General features: G+C 36.0%; 1 protein-coding gene and 1 pseudogene across 11 annotated transcripts in view; one reads left to right on the top strand and one right to left on the bottom strand.

Annotated features, from left to right (window-relative positions):
- Positions 1–22,309, bottom strand: part of MLLT10 (MLLT10 histone lysine methyltransferase DOT1L cofactor) — a 214,507-nt gene that overhangs the window by 118,588 nt on the left and 73,610 nt on the right. For all 11 annotated transcript variants that reach the window (XR_011489384.1, XR_011489385.1, XM_070472048.1 and 8 more), the window contains 3 exons: positions 11,792–11,895; positions 9,205–9,298; positions 7,200–7,295 (listed from right to left, as the gene is read on the bottom strand). Coding sequence is in view for 9 of the 11 variants with exons in the window: in XM_070472048.1 (XP_070328149.1) it covers positions 7,200–7,295; positions 9,205–9,298; positions 11,792–11,895 (294 nt within the window). In the remaining 2 variants the exon portion in view is untranslated. The remainder of the gene's footprint in view (positions 1–7,199; positions 7,296–9,204; positions 9,299–11,791; positions 11,896–22,309) is intronic.
- LOC139036483 (transmembrane emp24 domain-containing protein 6 pseudogene) lies at positions 14,830–16,271 on the top strand (annotated as a pseudogene).

Raw genomic sequence — 22,309 nt, 5'->3', positions numbered from 1 at the left:
TAGCCTTTGACCTGCTTCATTTTGTACTCCAAGGCCTAATTTACCTGTTACTCCAGGTAACTCTCTTGCCTTCATCGTTTTGCATTCCAGTCCTCTATAAAGAAAAGAACATCTTTTTTGTGTGTTAGTTCTAGAAGGTCTTGCCAGTCTTCATAGAACCGTTCAGCTTCAGTTTCTTCAGCATTACTGGTTGCAGTATAGACTTGGATTATTGTGATATCGAATGGTTTGCCTTGGAAACAAACAGAGATCATTCTGTTGTTTTTGAGATTGTACCCAAGAACTGCATTTAGGACTCTTTTATTGACTATGAGGGATACTCCATTTCTTCTTAGGGAGTCTTGCCCACAGTCATAGATATAATGGTCATCTGAGTTAAATTTGTCCATTCCAGTCCATTTTAGTTTGCTGATTCCTAAAATATGAGTGTTCACTCTTACTATCTCCTATTTGACCACTTCCAATTTGCCTTGATTCACAGACCTAACATTCCAGGTTTATACAATACTGCTCTTTACAGCATTAGACTTTACTTCCATCACCTGTCACATCCACAACTGGGTCTTGTTTCTGCTTTGGCTCGATCTCTTCATTCTTTCTGGAGTTATTTCTCCACTGATCTCCAATAACATACTGGGCACTTATCAACCTGGAGAGTTCAACTTTCAGTGTCCTATCTTTTCGCCTTTTCATACTTTCACGGGGTTCTCAAGGCATGAATACTGAAGTGGTTTCCAATTCCCTTCTTCAGTGGACCACATTTTCTCAGAACTCTCCACCATGAACATTCACTTCATGCAAAGATGGGAACATTTCATGCAAAGATAGGCACAAAAAATGATCAAGGCCTGGTTGCAATGCTTGCCCTTGAACAGGTCTCCGTAATTAATGGTCTTAAGGGAAGTGAGGGAACAAAGGAAATGCAGTCAAGAAACTGCATAGTTCAGTGATAAAACAGTCCGAGTTCCTCCTAAAGAGGTTACATAACAATCTGAAACCTGTCTTCAAGAGTCCTGCAGGAACAAACAACCCCTCCCATGATGGAGCACAGAATGGACCCTTCTGAGTCCAAGCAGCTGAAACTTGAACTCTTGCCAACCTTTGCCCCATTCCATGTTGACTTCTCCTCTGCTCAAGCTCCTTCATGAATATGCATGTAGCCTCAGCTTAAAACTTACCCAATTTTGCTATTCGAAGAGAGAACGCTTTAAGAGAGATCACCAGTGTTCTCCTTACTTGCTGGAAATAATAAATAATTCCTTGTCCAATGGTTGGCTTGATTGCATCTTTTGACTCCACACTCACTAAAAGACTAAGGCTGTTTTTGGGTAACAGCGTCACTCACATACTTGCCACCACTCCTTTTTTTCTACCCCTCCCACCTCCCACCAGTACTCTTCTTTGTGCATTACCATGTCTTAATCTCATGTATTCCTCCAGTTATTACCCTACTTCTCTCCTCCTCTTAAACTCCTGAAAAAGAGCTATATGTATACTTCTTCATAAGTACTTTATTCATCTACCAAATTCACTTAGCTTCACCTCTCCATCATTACATGGAAACTCCTTCTCCTCAACAACTTCTTTAGTATTAATCCAAAGTACATACAGTCATCCCTCAACATCCACAAGGGGTTGGTTTCAGGACTCCCTGACAATACTAAGGTCCATGGATGCTCTGCTGCTGCTGCTAAGTCACTTCAGTCATGTCCGACTCTGTGCGACCCCATATATTGCAGCCCACCAGGCTCCCCCGTCCCTGGGATTCTCCAGGCAAGAACACTGGAGTGGGTTGCCATTTCCTTCTCCAATGCATGAAAGTGAAAAGTGAAAGCGAAGTCGCTTAGTCGTGTCCGAGCATTCATAAAAAATGGCATAGTATCCACATTTAACCTACACAACCTCCTGTGTATTTTAAACCATCTCCTGATTATTTATAATACCTAATAAAATGTAAATGCTATATAAATAGTTGCATGAGCCCAGCAATTCAAGTTGTTCCTTTTGGAACTTTCTGGAATTTTTTCCACAGTTGGTTGCATCCACAGATATATAACCCAACGAGTAAAAACCAGGCATTCAACTAGGGGGATGGGAACCTATGCACGCACACACCATGTGACATCTGAGACCAGGTCACAAAAAATACTGTAGTTTTTACTATGCTCTCTCTTATCCTGGGAAAAGTTAACTCATTTGACGAAAAGCTAGGTAATTATAAGGACACTCAAACAGTCCCACAGAGAGGTCATGCAGCAGGAAACGGGCTCTTCCTCAGCCAGCACCAACTTCCTGCTCATGTTACTAAGCCAGCTTGGAAGCACACCTATCAGCCTTAGTCAAGCCTTCAAATGACAGTATTCCTGCATACATCTTGACTGCAATCTCATGAGACCCTGAGCAAGGCATATCTAGCAAACTCTATCTAAATTTCTAACTTAAAGAAACTACGAGATAATAAATATTTATTATAATTTTAAGTCACTAAATTTTGGGGTGATTTGTTATGCTGCAACTGGTAACTGATACACATTTTTGTCATATGCACAGGATGCTACCATAACAACAACAACAACAACTAAAAATGTTGGAGTTTCAAGGAATTAGTGGGCAAGATCTAGAAAGACTTTGAGGAAATGATGAGTGAAAGCCTAATGAGCATGGGAGAGACTATTCTCAGTCTTTCAGGGGGCTGCTAAGGAGAGCTAAAGGAGAAAAAACATTAATGCAACTGAAAAGTAGAGGAAAGGGGGTTCGAGTTGTGTAGTAACAAAGTTTAGCAACATTGGTGCCCTTAAGTAAGTAAGTGAGTAAGTAAAGTTGGTGCCCTTGGTAACATGAAAAAGAGAATATGTACTTAATGCATGATTTAAGTAAAGAGATTTTTCTAGGTAATATGTTAAAAGCGTAGTCTTTTTACGATTTATAGTAAAAAGCAGTATAAAGAAAAACTAAATTGTGAAGACCACTGACAGAAAGGAACTAATACTTTCTGGTTTTAAAAACCTTTCCAAACAGTCTTTCCAAACAGCAATCTAATACTTACGTAAGGACTAGCTTCCAAACAAACATAAAATAAAGGCTATTTCAGAAAATGCCTGTATGAGAGCGAAGCCAACGGTGTGGCTGTAAAACCCATTGTTGGGATCTGGGAGAACCTGAAACAACGTCAGGCGTTAGGATCATGAAAGACAAAGAAAGAGGAAATATTACAGTCTGGGGAAAAAAAATAAGAGACCAGAACAACTGAATGCAATGTGTAATCCTGGACTGGATTCTGAACCTGAAAACAAGTTTCCTTCCTTTAGCATGGAGGACATCCAACCAGGATCTGAAGATCCAATAGTTCTGCAATAATGTTAATTTACTGACTTTATACTGCAATCATGTAGGAAGTTTCTCTTTTTATTAAAACTATACACTAAAGTACTCAGGCTAACAGCATTATATTCATAATTTACTGTCTAAAGTTCAGGGGAATAAAGACTACACACAGAAAATGAGAGAAAAAGAAAAGGCAGGGGAGAAGAAGGGAGGACAAGAAAAGGCTAATGGGATGAAACGTTAACATCTTGAGAGTCTGGGCGAATGGCACAGAGAAATAATGTGTAGAAATAATGTGTAGTATTTTTGCAACTTTCTCAAAATTCTTAAGCTACTGTAAAATTAAACATTTTGGGGAAAAAAATATGTTAATCATTCTGACTGGCTGCCCAACATAAAAAGATAAAACTATCATTAGTTATAAAACTCCTCACTGAATGGCCCCTTCTTAATTAAACACATCTCCTGTCACTCTTTAGCTCCACCACACACACTCCCAAATATTCTAAATTACTATTCCTGAAGAGCCCTGGCCTCTCTTAACTCTTTGTACATGTAGAAGCTTAAAGCTTTAATGTGAGTGAAAGATTTCTAAAGGGAAATACAAAGACAGGAGGAGGTGCTAGGTTAACTCTCAAAGCTGAAAATTTAAAAAAAAACAATAGAGAAGTAATGACAACTCTGTGATTAAGAGTTTTACTCCTTACAAAAAAGAGGGAGAGTTTTACTCCTCCTTTAAGGAACACAGAAGTAGCCCAGTACTCTTCAAAGACATAAAAATTCCTTAACAAATGGGAAGTCCAATCAGTTCCCTGAGGCTCACAAAACACTGACCAAAAACCCATCTCCCTCAACCTCCCATGACACCCTAACAGTACTTATTCTAGCAGTAACTCATTTATCTGTTGCCAGTTATTAATAACAGAATGGAACCAAGGGCAAGTAAGAGGGTAGAATACAGGGCAGGAGATAAATCCCTTTAATTGAATAGGGGACAGTTGGATTTCTGTCATACCCAGTTGGAACTGAGTATATTTCCATAAGATACACTACCACTAATGGTAATATGGATGTAAAGAACTGTAAGCCTAGTTCTATACTAATACATTATAAATTAGCATTGATGAGTGGGAGGAGGATGATAAAGTGAGGATCAAATGAACTGGTACAGATTATCTCAATACAAGAAATAACCACTGATTTCAAATCGATGACCTCCAACTTAAGTCTTCAGGGGAAAAAAAAAAATCCTTTCTGAAGCTGGGAGCCTCAAATACAACCACATATCTCCAAATCTGATACACCTTTTCATTTTCTAACTCTCACCCACACCTGACTCTTCAGCAGTGCTTCTATAAACACAAAAATGCTAGGCTTAAAAAAAATTCTACTTTATAATGAACACTAACTAACATTAATGGGAAGACAGTCTTCATAAACAATAATTCATGATCCAAATTGTTTCATAATTGAATTAAGCCTCTTCTATACTAAACATAGCTTTTAATTCATTTCAAACACCTATTTTAAAACTATATATGCCGATTTTTAAATTTTTATAGAAACTGTCCCTTATTCAAAGTTGAATTTCACCAGTAACTTCTCCTCTTTCCTTGCTGGCATTTCACAGTTAATAACCAGTAGTAATACACCTTGGTCCACACAGAAATTCTCTGAAAAGCAAAGGCTTAAGTATTTTTTGAATTTTCTTACAATTATACGTAAGAAGTTAACATAAATTGATTTCATTTTAAAATAAGTGAGTTAGATAACACAATATTTACTATTAAATACTTTTTATCAACATAAATATAACAATAAATATGTGCAAGAATGAATGCTGATAAAAGAACTCACAGGGAATATGATTCTAACATATCTTATGAACAATATCACCAAAATTCAGTTCAAAATATACAGTATTTTATAATACTAAAATCTGAATAGATAAGTACTATCTGTGAAAACATTTTATAACATGATATGCATATTTAAGACAACCCTACTAGATGTTAAAATCTTAAAAGAGGTAAGGAGGGATGAAAAGAAAGATAGCCTATAACATCCAATTTCTACAGCTATTGATATATCATCACTTAACATCAAGATACCATAATAAAAAAGTTGCCTCTCAAATATTCCCAAGGCAAGAAAACAAGTCCAACAATAATAATCTCACGGTCTTTATAGATTATCAAGAAATCTCAAATTATTAGAAAATAAAAAGTACAAGTCAATTTTAAGTCTGACAACAAAATCAAATTAAACTCGTATGTCCTAAATGTAAACTTCAAATAGTATTTACTTACTAATGAAAAAAACAACTGCTAGAATTTAATGCTAAACAAGTTTGACTAAATACATTGTTTTTTAATCTACTATCCAACAACTGCAAAAACTCATAACATGAAAGCTTTAATTCATTCCCAGAGAGAAAGAAGATTAATAAATGTAGTCATCCATACTATACTGATGAAACACTGTACTATATTTGCTAACTGTGCTCTACAAATAACATGACAGGGCATGTATCAAGATAAATGTGGTCATACAGCAAACGCTTCTTTAAAGAAGAGAATGCTCAAGAAATGGCAGACCATAAGACCATCATTAGTATGACCTCCTTCTTCACAATTTATAATAAGCCCTATCTAAGACTTCATCATTCACGATTTAAAAGCTTAAAATTTCACGACGTTTGTGACAAAACCTGCTAATTAAACTAAATCTGCCATTTTTCCATCAGCAATGCAGATAATAATAGACAATAAAATCAAACCCTGTCATTATCACAAAACTACCCCATTAAAGAACTCAAAATGAATATGTACTTGCTACCTAAGATCTACCAAAAATATATAAACCTAACAAATATTCCGAAGGAGAATATGAGGTTATAATTATTATTCACTAATAACTGGAAAATTAAATTCAAAACAAGAAGAAATTAAGCTTTCAAAATATTTATCTTCAAAAAAGAAACAAATTCTAACTAAATTCAGATTTGTTTTTAATAACATTAGCATTTTAATTGCACTCCCAATCCTGTTTACAAACATGAGATTGTTATGTGATTTAGTTTTCAGCACAATCTGCAGAAATATATTCCCAACTAGTTGAAACCAACTGTTTAAGAGTAAAACTCTTTTCTAACTGAAGAAGTTCTTCACTTCGTTGAAAACAATTCACAGTTGTATCCTTTTCCTATGTGGGCAATATGTTCTAAGAATGATTCTATAATACCTATTAGTTCACTAAAAAATTACTCATATCCTTTACAATAAGTAAAATGTAAGCAGGAAACAGGTAAGTCAGAAGACGACAGATTAGTATTCGGCAAGCTTTAGTCTTTTAAATAAATGACAAAATATTATCAAATAAATGTATGACATTTGATGATTAAAAAAATAATAAACCATTAGCACCACGGGGCAGTGGGGTGGGGGGGGTGGGGGGAGGACAGTCAAGAATATATAGAACTTCAAAACCATTCCATATTAGAAGGGAAAACCTGATGAGATTCTTTCTTACATGTGAAATGAGTTAATAATATCTAGCAATAAACCTAGCAATTAACTTTATTACTAAAGTTAATCAAAGATTTCAACAGATAACCAGAGTAACACATGTAAGAAATTGCTCTCATGCCTTCAATCAAGTTTTTAATATTTCAAATTTTCAGTTGAAATGGGCACGACCATATTCACAAATATGGCATACTATTTTAAACCTACTTTTTGACTTAATATGCAGTCAAAAATTTTCAGTACTTCAATGTTTTCATTCAGCTATCAAGAACTTAATTTTATCTAAAAAAGAAAAAAAAATCTATTAAGTAGACGTGCTACATATTTAGCAACAACAAATCCACTTACTTTTTTCTCTTTCTCATGATGTTTATCCTGAGAGTGAGAGGAAGAATCACTTAAACTTTGATCATATGACCTATTAGATCCCCGTTTGCTCTTTTTCTAAAAAAGAAAATATATATACATATAGGTATATGTATATAAAGTTTTAAATCTTGTTAGGTTAAAACCAATTCAAGTGTGAAATATTTTAAAATGTCTACTGAAGGAAAAAAAAAGGCTATTTCAAACTACATAATCCAATTCAGACACCATCCATGTATTATCTATTTCATTATAAAGGAAAATGTAAGCCTAAATCTAACATTAATGCCATATTTTTGAACATTTATTAAAATGTGTGAAAACAGACAATATTTTCAAACAAGCAGTGGCTTATTTGTCACTTTATTACAAAACCACCTCATTACAGAGATCAACTATCGTTTTCAATGTCTGCTTTAAAATATAAAAGACATTTCAACAAAAAGTAGAGAATACCATATTGAAGAAGGATGCCAAGACCAGAAGAAAAATTTTTAAGAGTTACTTTATGCCAGTAGGAAAAGTAAGAAGCCTTTTAATCTCACACTTTCAGTATTAAGGCATACTATTTTCTAAAAATTTGTCTCTGCAGTTCATATAGAGAAAAAAAAAAAAGGAAATGTCAGCATTAGACTCATGCATTTTTCAAAGCAATACTAAAAGTAACACACATTTCTGTTTAAAAGACTTATACAGATTCATACTAAAGTATGACAGTGAGAGTTATTTCAGGTGTTAAAACTTGGTGGTACCATAACTAATTAGTTTAAACTAGATAAAAATGACTATAAAAGATGATCAAATTCCTTGCAAACATAGAGCTCATACAATCTAATTAAATTATTAAACAGACTTTTCCCCAGTGACCAAATAGGATAACAGCACATTAATAACTAACAATAAAAAAATTCTATTTGCACAAATTCCAAACCCCATTTTCATTATTTCTATATTTCATCTATATCATCTGATTTAGAAAATGAAGATTCCAATATGCTTTTAATATCCTAAAGTAAATTTTCAATTTTACTATCTCAAAATTTCTCCTAGAAGACTGATATTCTCTGACAGTCATTAAAAAAATAAATCAGTAAGTATATGTTATTTGGTATCTTCAATATCAAATAATATATATACACTCTCAATACTTTACATGCAAGAGCCAGAATACTGGAGTCATAAGCTGCTCATTTCATGAAAAAAGTTCCTTTTCTAAAAAAAAAAAAAAACAGCCCTATTCAACAGAAGAAAAGGAACAATAAAAAATAATAAGACGACACTAAAGAAAAACAAAGAAGCCTTCAATTTTCAGTATACAAATCTGGTATCAACTAAAGACTGAGAAACAGACAACGGGGAATTAAAGAAATACTGATCCTTCAAAGGAACATAGACACAAAATATACAATGATTAATCAAATAGTACTAACTTATCCATGCTACTTACTATGTGACAGTAAAAACTAATCAAATCTAAAATATTCCCAAAGTTGTATTTAAATATTTCTTTCTCAAGACCTTTAATGAAGAAGCTACAAAAGAACCTTGTTTCAGTGTTACTATCCTCCAAGCAAATAAAAATGAAAACAAGTAATAAAACCAGTAACAGTAATAAAGCAAAAAGATGTGAAACAAAGTGACAGGGAATCACAAATCACATAATCAGATGTCAAAAATTAAGTTAACTGAAAACAATGGTAAATTATAAAGAGTTCTTTACACATTTTTATTTTCTACTAAATGTATACCAACATTTACTATTAACTATTAATATATATTCTAAACTAGTGTATTTTAGAACAGTCACCTTTGTAAATGAACTCAAGCAAAGCAAAATCTTCTAAAACTACTACAGCTTTTAATCCCCAACAAACACACTAAGAAAACTCAATCTGGAGCAAAAGCAACCCCCAAAAAAGGGATGCCTTAAGACTCAATTCAAAGCTAATTATTATAATTGTAAATTAAATTCAAGACAGATTCTTACCAGCTTACTAAAATGGTATTTACAGTAGCCACAATATTGGACGTTATCTGCACCGTTACCTTCCTCTTCACAAAGCAGTCCCGCAAACTGAGCACTGAAAAGAAAAGCAAGGACATCAACAAGGTTTAAACCACAGTATACACGTGTGTGTGTGTGTGTAAAACACCTCATGTGCGTGTATTTATGTACATGTGGATGTGGGTATACAGACGTGAAACTTGAAATTCGATTCCAAGCACGCAGGTATCTCGTAAGAGAAAAGGGGAAAATAAAAGGCTTTATTCTAGTTGAGACTAAGAACATTCCACCCCGTCCTTTTATTGCTATATTTTTAAGGCTATATACATGGTTTAAAATAAAACTTTTTATCCATCTCTAATAAGGACAGAGATTTTTGTATGCTTTAAAGTCACCAAATAGACATTAAATTTCTTGAAAGATATCCTCACTACCCCAAACTTAACACTTCATTTGACTTTCCAATCTGTATCACAGGTACAATTAGAAAAGGCCAGGTATCTAAAGGGCTTACATGACAAGTGATGGTATTCACCCATGAACGCAGATTACATTATTATAAGTAAAATGCTTCAAGTCATAACATAGTAGAATAGGTAAGAAAAACAGAAGCTGTGTTTTTCTAGTCAAAAACAAGGGAAGAAATGAAATTAAAACATAAAGTTATGATAATTTTTTTAATAAAGTGTTAATGTTTATAACCATATTGTCAATTTGACCTTCCACTTTCAACATTCCAAAATTATAGTACTAGTATGTATCTCACAGCCAAATAAGGTCTTTTATCTTTGGAAAATTAAGTAACAATACTAAGGAAATTTTTAAAATTTATTTTTTACTGAGATATAGTTGAATTACCGGAGTAGGCAATGGCAACCCACTCCAGTACTCTTGCCTGGAGAATCCCATGGACAGAGGAGCCTGCTAGGCTACAGTCCATGGGGTCGCTTAAGAGTCGGACATGACTGAGTGACTTCACTTTCACTTTTCACTTTCATGCATTGGAGAAGGAAATGGCAATCCACTCCAGTGTTCTTGCCTGGAGAATCCCAGGGACGGGGGAGCCTGTTGAGCTGTTGCCTATGGGGTCACACAGAGTCGGACACGACTGATGTGACTTAGCAGCAGCAGCAGCAGTGGCTGAATCACAATGTTGTGTTAATTACTGCTGTACATCAAAGTGACTCACTTATACACACATATATCCACACACGCTCTTTTTCATATTCTTTTCCACTATAGTTTATCACAGGATACTGAATGCAGTTCCCTGTGCCCTAACAGTAGGACCCTGTTGTTTATCCATCCCCTATTTATTAGTCTGCATCTACAACTACTAGTCCCAAACTCTCAATCCTGCCCTCTCCCACCCTACTCCCCCTTAGCAACCACCAGTCTATGCTCTATGTCCCTGATTAGAGAACTAGATCTAGAACCCACATGCCACAACTAAGTGTTTCCAGGTCACGACTAAAGATTCTGTATGTTGCAACTAACACCAGGCGCAGTCAAATAAATATTTTTATTAAAAAAAAAAAAAAAAGAACTGTCCATTTCATAGTAAATACTCAATGTGTATTAGCCACTCAGTCATGCCCAACTCTTTGTGACCCCATGGACTGTACCTGCCAGGCTCCACTGTCCATGGAATTCTCCAGGCAGAATACTGGAGTGGGTTGCCATTTCCTTCTCCAGAGTATCTTCCCAACCCAGGGATCAAACCCAGGTCTCCTGCACTGCAGGCAGAATTCTTTGCCGCCTGAGCCACCAGGGAAACCCAAATACTCAATACATGACACTTATCATCATTAACTAGTATTCTAAGGAAGTTAAATTTGTGTTTGTTAAGTGCACAAAATGTTCCTTACAGTAGCACATATTAACAAAACAATTTGGAAACAAAGTGTCTGAAAATCTGTGAAATGTTAATTAAATACCAATATCTGATAGGATACAATGTAGTCATTTCCATGCTGCTATGGACTGTATTTATACCATCTCATCAAAATTTTTTTGTGAAAGAAATTATCAGAAAACAATGTTTCATTTAAACTGCTATTAAAATTATGCAATGAATATGTACATGGATAAAAATAAAAGGAAGCATGAACAAAATAAAAATAGAAGGTCATTTAAAAATTTAAGAAACTTTATAAGGAATAGCCACTATTATACAGAGAATGATGGTGATAGCTTTTTTTCGCCTCTTCAAATACAGGCAGTAAAAAAAACACTACCATTCACTAAATCCTTACTAGTATTTCAGGTACTGCACAAAGTTTATATACATCAGCTCTTGTAATCTTAATAACAAATCAAAGGGTAGGTAAACAACAGAAATATCTTGGGCAAAATAAAACTGAATAAGACACTAGAACCAGGGTTACTTACTGGAAATTCACTCTGGTAAATACACTCAATTATTAGAATTATTTTTATTACAGTAAGTAAACATAAACATACAAACTATACCAACAAAATTTAGTTTAAGTAATATTTGGGTACCTAAGTCTTTAACTTACAAGGTATTCCCAATTTCAGTTCTGTAAAATGACAAAAACATACTTACCATGTCACGTGGAAAGCCTGTCGACATCCATGTTTATTACATGTCATGCAAGCACCAGTGGCTGCTTTGCTTTCTCTTCCTTGTTCATCACAAATGTAGCAAGTCTTAGGGTAAAGAAAAAAAAAGAAAGAAATAAATAAAAACCTTACAAGTGCTTTATACAGATATGGATTTTATAGTTATCTTCACAGCTCAAAATCAGGTTTACTAACTAATCTACTCCAAAATATAAATCTATTTTTTTCTATTTATATCTATTTTACAAGCAATACAAATATGAAAACATCAATACAGACATAAATAGTCCTTGTAGGATTTCACAAGGCACAGTTTCCTAGACTCAAAAATCCCACAAGACAGGAGGAATCCTTAGAGGCACTGAGTCCAGGGTGAAGAGTATAGCTTACGCCACCTCGGTATTAAAATCTCCTGTCCACTATTTAACTGATTCCTGTAACAAAAGTGTAAAATGAGGTTTGTCTTTCTTTTCTGCTAGAAGTGAGCATACAGAAAGGAGTTGGATAAAGGGAGCTGGGACTCAATGGGTGAGGGACAGTCCTTAATGAATGAGCAAAGTTTAGGTCATTCCAACTGTTCACAAGAAGCCCTCCCACATGAGCTACCCATCAGCCCTGCTGACCTGACACACTAGGTCTGGGAGGAAACGCCTCTAGGAGATCAGAGGAGCCCCCAAGAGCTACTGGCCAGCGAACACTCCCAGCAACTCTGACATCTACCTGGCCCTTTTTCTCAGGTGAAAATAGCTGATAATGAACAGCTAAATTATAAAAATGGCAATCTTCAAGTATATAATAAATAAAACTATCAACTGACTGTAAGTATACAAAAAATTAATGCCTAACTACATATAATCAGATGATGCAATTCTAAAAATAAATCAATCTGAATAAGGTATAACCTAGCCAACATCAATAGGACCACATCTATTTCTTAACTTGGAGAAGTTTCTCCCACAATGCACTGTGGTGCCAAATTACACCATTCAATAATATTTACAAGAACACAGTTTCCAAAAGCCTAATATTTAGACAAGCAGGTAAATGAATTTCAACTTCTCTGCTGAAGGATAGAGACTGAACTGAATTACAAAAATTACTTTGTATGTCTAAAAAAGAAAAACCCAAATTACAACAAAACTAACCTAAACACACTAACAATCATAAGAGCATCTCTAACTGTTCACATTACCAGAAGGCAGTATCAAACAATTATAATGGAATCATTTAACATACATATTTTAGCCTATAAATGATAAATTAAATTTCTAAAAGAAAAGTACAAAGCAGGTTGAAACAGTAATATTTTAAAATATTCAGGGGCAATATGCAAACAGACCTCAAAGAATATCTCAGTAACTTCCAAAACAATTGCAATGAAAAGACACCATCATTTGACCATTCAATAAAACTAAACATTATGACGGATTTTACTTTTAAGGAGTTAGGCCTTCCAAATATACAGAATAGCAGAGTTAAGAGGTCCAGGAATCCTCTCCTCAGTGAATTAAATGCTTCATAGGTGAAAAAGAATCACTTGAAGTCTCTGTATAGAATAAGCTGCTCCCGAGTGCGTGTATGCTCAGTCATGTCCGACCCTTTACAACCACATGGATTGTAGCCCACCAGGCTCCTCTGTCCATGGAATTTTCCAGGCAGGAATAATAAGAGTGGGTTGCCATTTCCTACTCCAAGGCATCTTCCCGACCCAGGTATCTAATCTACATCTCTCACGTCTCCTGCACTGGCAGGCAGATGCTTTACCATTGTGCCATCCAGAATAAGCTACAAGGATATACACTACAACACAGGGATGATAACTAATATTTTATAATAACTATAATGGAATATAACCTCTAAAAATTATGCCACTATACTGTATTATATCTGTATGTATTTAATACTGTATGTCAACTTACAGTCTCTGAAAACTGTCCTAATGGCATGCAGCAAAGAGACTATTTTATCCAAGACAATCTACTAAATCTCATTAAGAACAGTGAGCATCTGTGGCACGTGAGCCAGGATCTGTCCCCATTACCACCCTTTTAAGAAAAACACAGATATTGCTTTCTCACTTTGTTAATTTAAAAAACAATTACCTAAAACAATGTCCATAAATTGTACTGTTGGGACTATAACATATAGAAATGTAATATATGTAACAATGACAACACAATGAAAGAGAATGGGGAAAAAGCTATTCTAGAGTAAGGAAATAACATCAGATGGTAACTGAAGAAATGAACAGAAACAAAAATGGTAAACAGAAAAACACACTCTATAAATATATTTGTGTGTGTCTTCTCTTAGTTTAGTTTGTGGGTGTCTTCTCTTTAGTTTGGGGCTTCCCTGGTGGCTCAGAGGTTAAAAGCATCTGCCTCCAATGTGGGAGACCCGGGTTCGATCCCTGGGTTGGGAAGATCCCCTGGAGAAGGAAATGGTAACCCACTCAGTATTCTTGCCTGGAGAATCCCATGAACAGAGGAGCCTGGTAGGCTACAGTCCACAGGGTCGCAAAGAGTCAAACACAACTGAGCGACTTCACTTTCACTTTTCACTTTCACTTTCTCTTAGTTTCTTTAAAATATGTAAGATTATATAGAGCAATAATTTAAACTATTTTGGGGCTTGTACTATTATATAGAGACAAAATATCTATAATAGTAATAACACAAAAGTGGGGAGGAAAGAAATAAAATAAATGCCATGAACATTTTATTTCTTACTGGAGGCTAAGCAGATTCTATGAATTAAGATGAATATTATAAACCCAAGAGCAACCACTAAGAAAATAATCCAAGAAAATATAATTTAAAAGTACAATGGAAGATGTAAATCCAACCATATTAACAGCACTGAATATGAAGAGACTGATAAAGGCAGACAGAGACTGATAAACTGGATTTTAAAAAAAAGTTCTATATGCTGCTTATAGGATGCATACTTTAGGTTTGAAGACACAAGAAAGTTAAAAGTAAAAGGATGAAAAAAAGATATACCATGCATGGAGAAGGAAATGGCAACCCACTCCAGTATTCTTGCCTGGAGAATCCCAGGGACAGAGGAGCCTGGTGGGCTGCTGTCTATGGGGTCACACAGTCGGACACGACTGAAGTGACTTAGCAGCAGCAATTTGATATGAATGAAAAAAAATCTCCCAGTGACTGTGCACTAAGAAATAAGTCCATGCATTCAGATAGTTGTAAATAAACCTGCTTAATGTTTATTCCCAACAGGTAAAAACTGAAAAATGACAGCCCAAAGGAAGGGTGGAAATCGCTCTTCTGTAGTAATAGATTCTATGTAGAAACCTGTTAAATAGATTTGGTAAGTCACTGAGTTTTTGAAGTTAAAGCAAAAATTCTTCCTGTGAGCCAAAGGTGGGGTCTCATGCCAATTCTATTCTGGAATATCTTATGTGTGGCCCTGAGACTGTCCTAAGTGTTACTTGTGAAGTTAATCATTACCCCAGCAGTTGTCTAAATTGCTTGATTCCATTCTTGGTTCGACAGCACATATACTAAATTGCTTGATTCCACTGGGCTGCACACACAGGAGTCTCCAGAGAGCAGCATGTTCCCTTTGCTCTTTGGAGCTGGACAGGTGGTTCTGAACCTAGTGAGCTCTGCTAGGAGCCAGAAGACAAAACCCCTTAGTAGCAATGGGGACTAGCCCCTCTTCCGTGGAGCAGATCGACATGACTTTTCCATTGTGATCCCTCCAGGAGGCACAGAATGCTTCTGGCAATTTGCCCACCAGACTGGCTACTTCTATTTCAGTTACGAGGTTCAGCGGACACTAGGAATGTCACATGACCGGCATGTTGCTGCCACTGCACATACCCCACAGGGTTTCCTTATACAGACCTCTAAGAATGTTCGGGGCCAGATTAACTTCTCTACCCACGAGACAGGTTTTTATCAGCTTTGTCTAGCAAACCAGCAAAACCGCTTTGGTTCCGTGCAAGTATACCTCAATTTTGGAGTCTTCTATGAGGGGCCTGAGATGGACCACAAGGAGAATCAAAGAAAACAACTGAATGATACTCTGGATGCAATTGAGGAGAGGACACGAAAGGTGCATTACAATATCTTTCACATGTGGCGACACTACAACTTTGCTCGCATGAGAAAAACAGCTGACTTTTTCCTTCTCCAATCAAACTATAACTATGTGAATTGGTGGTCAACAGCCCAGAGCCTTGTCACTGTTCTTTCTGGGATCCTGCAGCTCTATTTCTTGAAGCGTCTCTTCAATATCCCAATGATTACAGAAACACAAAAGCCAAGATGCTAAGCTCAAATGACTACAGTGCCCTAGCTCTTTCCTTCTGGGACACAAGCTTTGTCAAATCTTTATAAAGTTGTTGGGAAAAAAATCAATTTTAGAAAGTTGTACTCCATGGCTCTCATCTACACAGGCAAAACAGCAATAAAATAATAAAATGTAAAAAAAAAAAAGATATACCATGCAAAAGGCAACCAAACACAAGGCAGCTGAAGAGGTCCATTATATCAGATAAAAAAGTCTTTGAGAGATTCTATAATAATAAAAAAGATGTAACAATTATAAGCATATGTATATGCAATGATCAAGAGCTTCCAAAACACATAAAGTATGAAAAAAGTGATTTGAAAGTTTTTATTTTCTCATTAAATAGCTGTTGGATTGAGAAGAAAAATTATAAACTAAAGAATTGAGAAAATAATCCCAAACAACAAAAATACATCTAAATAAAATATCAAGTATGTGAATAAAGTTATAATCAGAGGCAAACTCATGAAATGAAATGAACTTAAAAGTTTTAACTTAAAACTTATCATTTTAAGTAGGGAAAAAAGTTATAGTTTGACCTAACATTTTGAGTAACAGAAACAATGTTCATATATCAAAAGGATTTAAGGCCAGATTCCAACTCTACCTAAAAAGTAGAGAGCTGAGAGAACATCACTCCAAATCTATTAACAAAAAGCCATTAAAAATTTTTTTTAAAATCACAACTTTTCTTGAAACTATGAAAGATTTGCAGTTGCAAAGGCAACCAATTAGCCTGGAAGGGGACACCCTCTCCCCTTCAGCCACCTGAAAACCACAAGACATTTGGAGACTATCCAATAATAACGCAGCAACGGAAGATGTGGAGGAAGAGGTGCAGCTAAGAAATCAGGTAAAATTTTAACAAACTGCTAAAAAGGCTGATATGGGTTACTGCAATAGTACAGAACCAGTGGAACCACAGACAGGAGTTAACACCCACTCACAGGCTCTACTCCGTGAAGACTCACAAGAAGCTCTGAGGGAAAACTGGAAGCAAGGAGGCAAAACAACCACAAAGAATCTCTCTTGGTTGTGCAGGCATAAAGGACAGGATTAGGTGCCACTGAGGAAAAGACATGAAATCCCACCTCTTGACCAGACACTCCTTTCAAAAGCCCTGAGCATCTGGGGGACTGGCAGCAAACCCTGTCGCACTCAGGGCATGAGTAGACTTGTGATGGTTAGGAAGACAGAGAAGAAAAAGTGTTTACCCGTGAACAAGTCATAAGAAAAGTTCCTGACCCCAGGCTCTGTTAACATAATCATCAGAGATCTTCTCGCATTTTAGGAGAGGCAGGAAGCTTCTCCCTCACAAGTCTTTCTAGAGATGTAAAGCAAAGTCAGCCAAAGGGAGGAGGCAATAAAATGGTAAAACCCTGAGGTCCAGGCATACAGAAGCCCCACCATGAGTCTGGACCAAAACAACAAAGAAATCAGAAGTCCAGAACATCAAATCATAAACAACAGCAATCTAGCACTAACGGGGCGGGGGGTCGTCACAAAAGTGCAGCAAAAGGAAGAAACCAACCTCTGTGGCACAGAATCACCCAATACTCCAGCCCTCAACCTAAACATAACATATCATTAGAGGAACAGAAACAGGGAGGACACCCCAACGGGTACAGAAAACAGATCACCAAGCCAGAGAGAGTCACACAATGTCACTGTCACTGCCACTGCATTTTATTAGCCAAAGCAAGTCACAACGCAGCCTGGATACAAGAGGTAGGGTATTTCATGTTGGTGCAAACATAAACTGATGTAGCCACTATGGAAAACATTATGGAAGTTAAAAAAAAAACTAAAAATAGAGCTATCGTATGAAAAGATACGTGATCCCCTATGTTCTAAGCAGCACTATTTACAATAGCCAAGACATGGAAGCAACCTAAACGTCCATCAACAGATAAATAGATTAAAAAACACATGGTGGGTGGGTGGGTGGGTGCGTGGGTGGGTGTGTGTGTGTGTGTGTGTGTGTGTGTGTGTGTGTGTGTGTGGGTGTGTGTGTGTGTGTGTGTGTGCGCGCGCGCGCGCGCGCGCGCTTATGTGTGTGTGTACACAACGGAATATCAGTCATTAAAAAGAATGAAATAACACCATCTAGAACAACATGAATGGACCTAGGTATTATCATGCTAAGTGGAATAAGTCATAAAAAAACAAATATATCACTTACATGTGGAATCTAAAAAAAAAAAAAAAAATACAAATGAACTTATTTTAAAAGAGAAACAAAAAAGAGAGAGAAACAGATTCACAGACATAGAAAACAAATCTATGGTTGCCAAAGGGGAATGGTGGGATAAATTTGGAATCTGAGAGTAAACATATACATACTACTATATATCAAACAGGTAAACAACAAGGCCTTATTATACAGCACAGGGAACTATATTCATATCTTAGGGAACTATATTCATATCTTTAATAACCTACAATATAAAAGAATCTGAAAAAGTATATATATACATTTATGTTATATAGATAGAACTGAATCACTTTTTTGAACACCTGAAACTAATACAACTTTGTAAATCAACCATACTTCAAGAAAATCAAAACAAACACTTCTCTTAACAGCTATCCACATACATATGGCTGAGTCCCTTCGTTTGTTCACCTGAAAATATCACAACACTGTTAACTGGCTACACCTCAATTCAAAATAAAAAACAGCTACCTACCACTAATTCTTTGGAAAAAAGATAAATGGAAGCAGGGTCACGATTTCTAAGTTTTCCTCTACTGATGCTGCTGCTGCTGCTAAGTCACTCAGTCGTGTCCGACAACATCTGTGCAACCCCACAGATGGCAGCCCATCAGGCTCCCCCGTCCCTGGGATTCTCCAGGCAAGAACACTGCAGTGGGTTGCCATTTCCTTCTCCAATGCATGAAAGTGAAAAGTGAAAGTGAAGTCGCTCAGTCGTGTCGACTCTTAGCGACCCCATGGACCACAGCCTATCAGGCTCCTCCGTCCATGGGATTTTCCAGGCGAATACTGGAGTGGGGTGCCATTGCCTTCTCCACCTCTACTGTTATCTTCTTGTAATTCAATGATACCACGTTTTATGGTAGTTTTGGTTTGTTTGGTTGGTCTATTATGATACTTCCTAAACTAATAAACACTCATTCCTTAATGGCCATTCAATAAACTATTCAAGAGAATAAATTCAGATGTACACATCAACTGCCAACTACTCTCTATGGAAATTGCAGCTTTCTAAACTAAAAAGCTTCTCTGACTCTAAAGAACACAAGTCTCACCCAAAAAAGGTCCCATATCCCTATGTTGCCCCAATCTTCCCATTTCTTAAAAATTACTGAAAGGTAATTAAAGGTAACATGCCATTTATTTTTTAACAAAATGTGTCAGTGAAATGAGGAACTGATACAAGAAAATATGAGAGGTCAAAAAATAACAAGAATCTGATGACAAATGGTTCAGAAGAAACTGGCCACTCTATTTTATTGACGTGTGGAAAATTTAGCAACATAAGTCAACACGGTGAATCGTGTGCAAATGGATATACTACACAGGTAAGTCTAGAAGTCTTCCTTTTATTTCCCTTCTAAATTTCACAATGTTCCAGAATTATTTATTATTCTTTGCACTGATTATGGTAAACTCTCTGAACTATTTATTATTAGCATCCTCTCTTTGCACCTATTACTCTAGTTTATGTTACTTTCTCTAGAATTATTATTTGATTCTTTCTTCCAAGGTCAAATTCCCTATTATTGTGCATAGCCCTTATAATATCTTTGTGTGTCATACTCAGTTCCTTAGACAAAAATAATACCTCCTTTCATTATGTTCTATAATACCTCATTCAGCTGTTCCATTATTTGTAAACTATCACAATTATTTTCGTACATTGTAGTTATGTGAGTTATGTCTGAGTGTCACATGGAGATAAACTATGTTTTACACAACTCTCAGGATCTAGCACATGCAAAGCAGGTCCATTTTAAGTGGCCAATACATTTAAAAATAATCTCTACATTATCCTTTACCACCACCCATTAAGGACTGGTAACTTCCAAGGGAGTTCCCCGGCAGTCCAGAAGTTAGGATTTGGCACTTCGCTGCTACAGCACGAGTTCAGTCCCTGGCTGGGGAACTAAGATCCCACGAGACATGTGGCATGGCCAAAACAAAAAAAAGACTGCTGTCTTCTAAACTCAACAAACCGTTTTCCAATTGTTCCTATCATTTCAGAATTACATGTCCCCTATTAACCATACTAAATATTCATGAACCAGATATTATTGTTTTTAAGGTTTACTATACTACAGATCATGCAGTCACAAAGAGTTAGACATGACTTAGCAACTAAACCACCACCATATAGACGAACAACCATAAAATCCAAGAAACGTATGCAGCAACTACATATAAGGAAAACTACAAAAAGGAAAAATATTTGACAGGGAGAGACACCATATTTCTGGAAGGGGAGATTCAACATTGCAAAAAGATCAATCCTCCCCTAAAATGTTTCACTATAACACCAATAAAATCATTATTGTTAGTCCTTATGTCCATCTAACCTAAAATGTTCATCTAACCTATAATCAGTATTGTTAGTCCTAATGTTCATCTAAAAAATATATGCATGGTAATATTTGTTCTACCATGTACTAACATGTATTTAAAGCCATAGTAAATTAAAATAGTGTGCTACTAGAATAAGACTACAAAGATAGATCAGGGTACAAGAAAAGTAAGGAAAAGCCAAGAATTTAATAATAATTCAAACAGTATTCCAAATCACTGTGTAAAATATAGTGTTGAAAAAGCTGACTAAACCATGTGGGAGGGGGAAAAGTTAGACATATATCTCAGAATATTCTAAAATTAACCTAACTGGATAAAAGATTTGTATCTAATTCATTCTTCCTTCTATACTCCCTTGAATACTTTCTATACTCCTTGAATACTTAAGTCTTGAGGTGGGGTGAAGCATGACAGCATCTATCCTGTGAAGGAAAGGACAGCCCAACTCTAGTATCAGAGACCCAGTAGGGGTGGTTCTCATCAAAGTGTTGGGGGTGGGGTGGAAATAGTGTCAGAATGAGTTGTCAGAACCTGTGCAAAGTGAGGAAACCAACCATGGAAGGGAAAGAGGGGAGTTGTGGACTGAAGCTGAGCATTAAATCCCCAAAATGGTTTAAAAAGAAAAAAGGCAGCAATGCAGGGAATCAGCAACCCAGAGTGAAGTCTGAGCCTAAACAAAGTTAGGATGGCCTCTGTATTATGGGATGGCAGCAATAAAAGACTTGTTAATAAAAAAGAGAATAATCAAATAAATATATTGAGGATAAAAGGAGTCAGGTTTCTCACTGTCTCACATTAGAGTCATAAAAACAAAAAGAAAGTTAAAATGAACTATGTGTTGTTGGATTAGGTTTGGGGAAATTACTAAGAAATTCCTAGGAGTTTATGGTTGCATACATAAATAGACAGACACAGAAATACATATAGATACGTGTGTATGTACATATATCCACATACTAATCAAAACTATCTATGTGACTTCACCTACTTCAAAACATAAGAAGATATAGATGTGAATGTGTGTGTATCTCTGCATCTATACACACTGAGAGGGCCCGAAAACAGCAACATCCTAGTAACAGTGAGCACACCTAACATCCTCTTTGTTTCTAAATACCATTCTTACCTAAAAGGATTCAAAACTTCTCTGAGAAATGGTTATTCGAGGACTAAGAAAGCAATGGTACAAGATGAGCCTAGAATACACGGTCATGTCACAAGTAAAGAAGCCTTCAGAGAATGACAGAAAGAAGTCAAAAGACAAAAGAGAGAGCCTGAAGGGATCCCACTGACCAAACCTGAGACAATATAAGCATCACAATAAATGACAGTGATGGGGAATGACCCATTAAAACAAATAGTAACACATAAGTTGTTATTAGTCCATACTGATATAAATAATTGGGAAGTGATGAAAGTGTCTCCTTAAAATGGAATGCCAACTAATGAACGTAAACGATGGAATTAGAATACCACCACCTGGCATCAATCATGGAAATAAACTCATTAAGCAAAGAAATAACAATGGATGCTAAAATTAGTGAATAAAAGGCACAAGAAACAAGGTATTTACATACAAAGTACTTCACTACAAAATGCTTACTAATTATAATGGAAATA

The sequence above is a fragment of the Odocoileus virginianus genome, chromosome 9 (assembly GCF_023699985.2).
Source record: "Odocoileus virginianus isolate 20LAN1187 ecotype Illinois chromosome 9, Ovbor_1.2, whole genome shotgun sequence".
Taxonomy (NCBI): Eukaryota; Metazoa; Chordata; class Mammalia; order Artiodactyla; family Cervidae; genus Odocoileus; species Odocoileus virginianus.
This window is presented reverse-complemented; position numbering and strand designations above follow the sequence as displayed.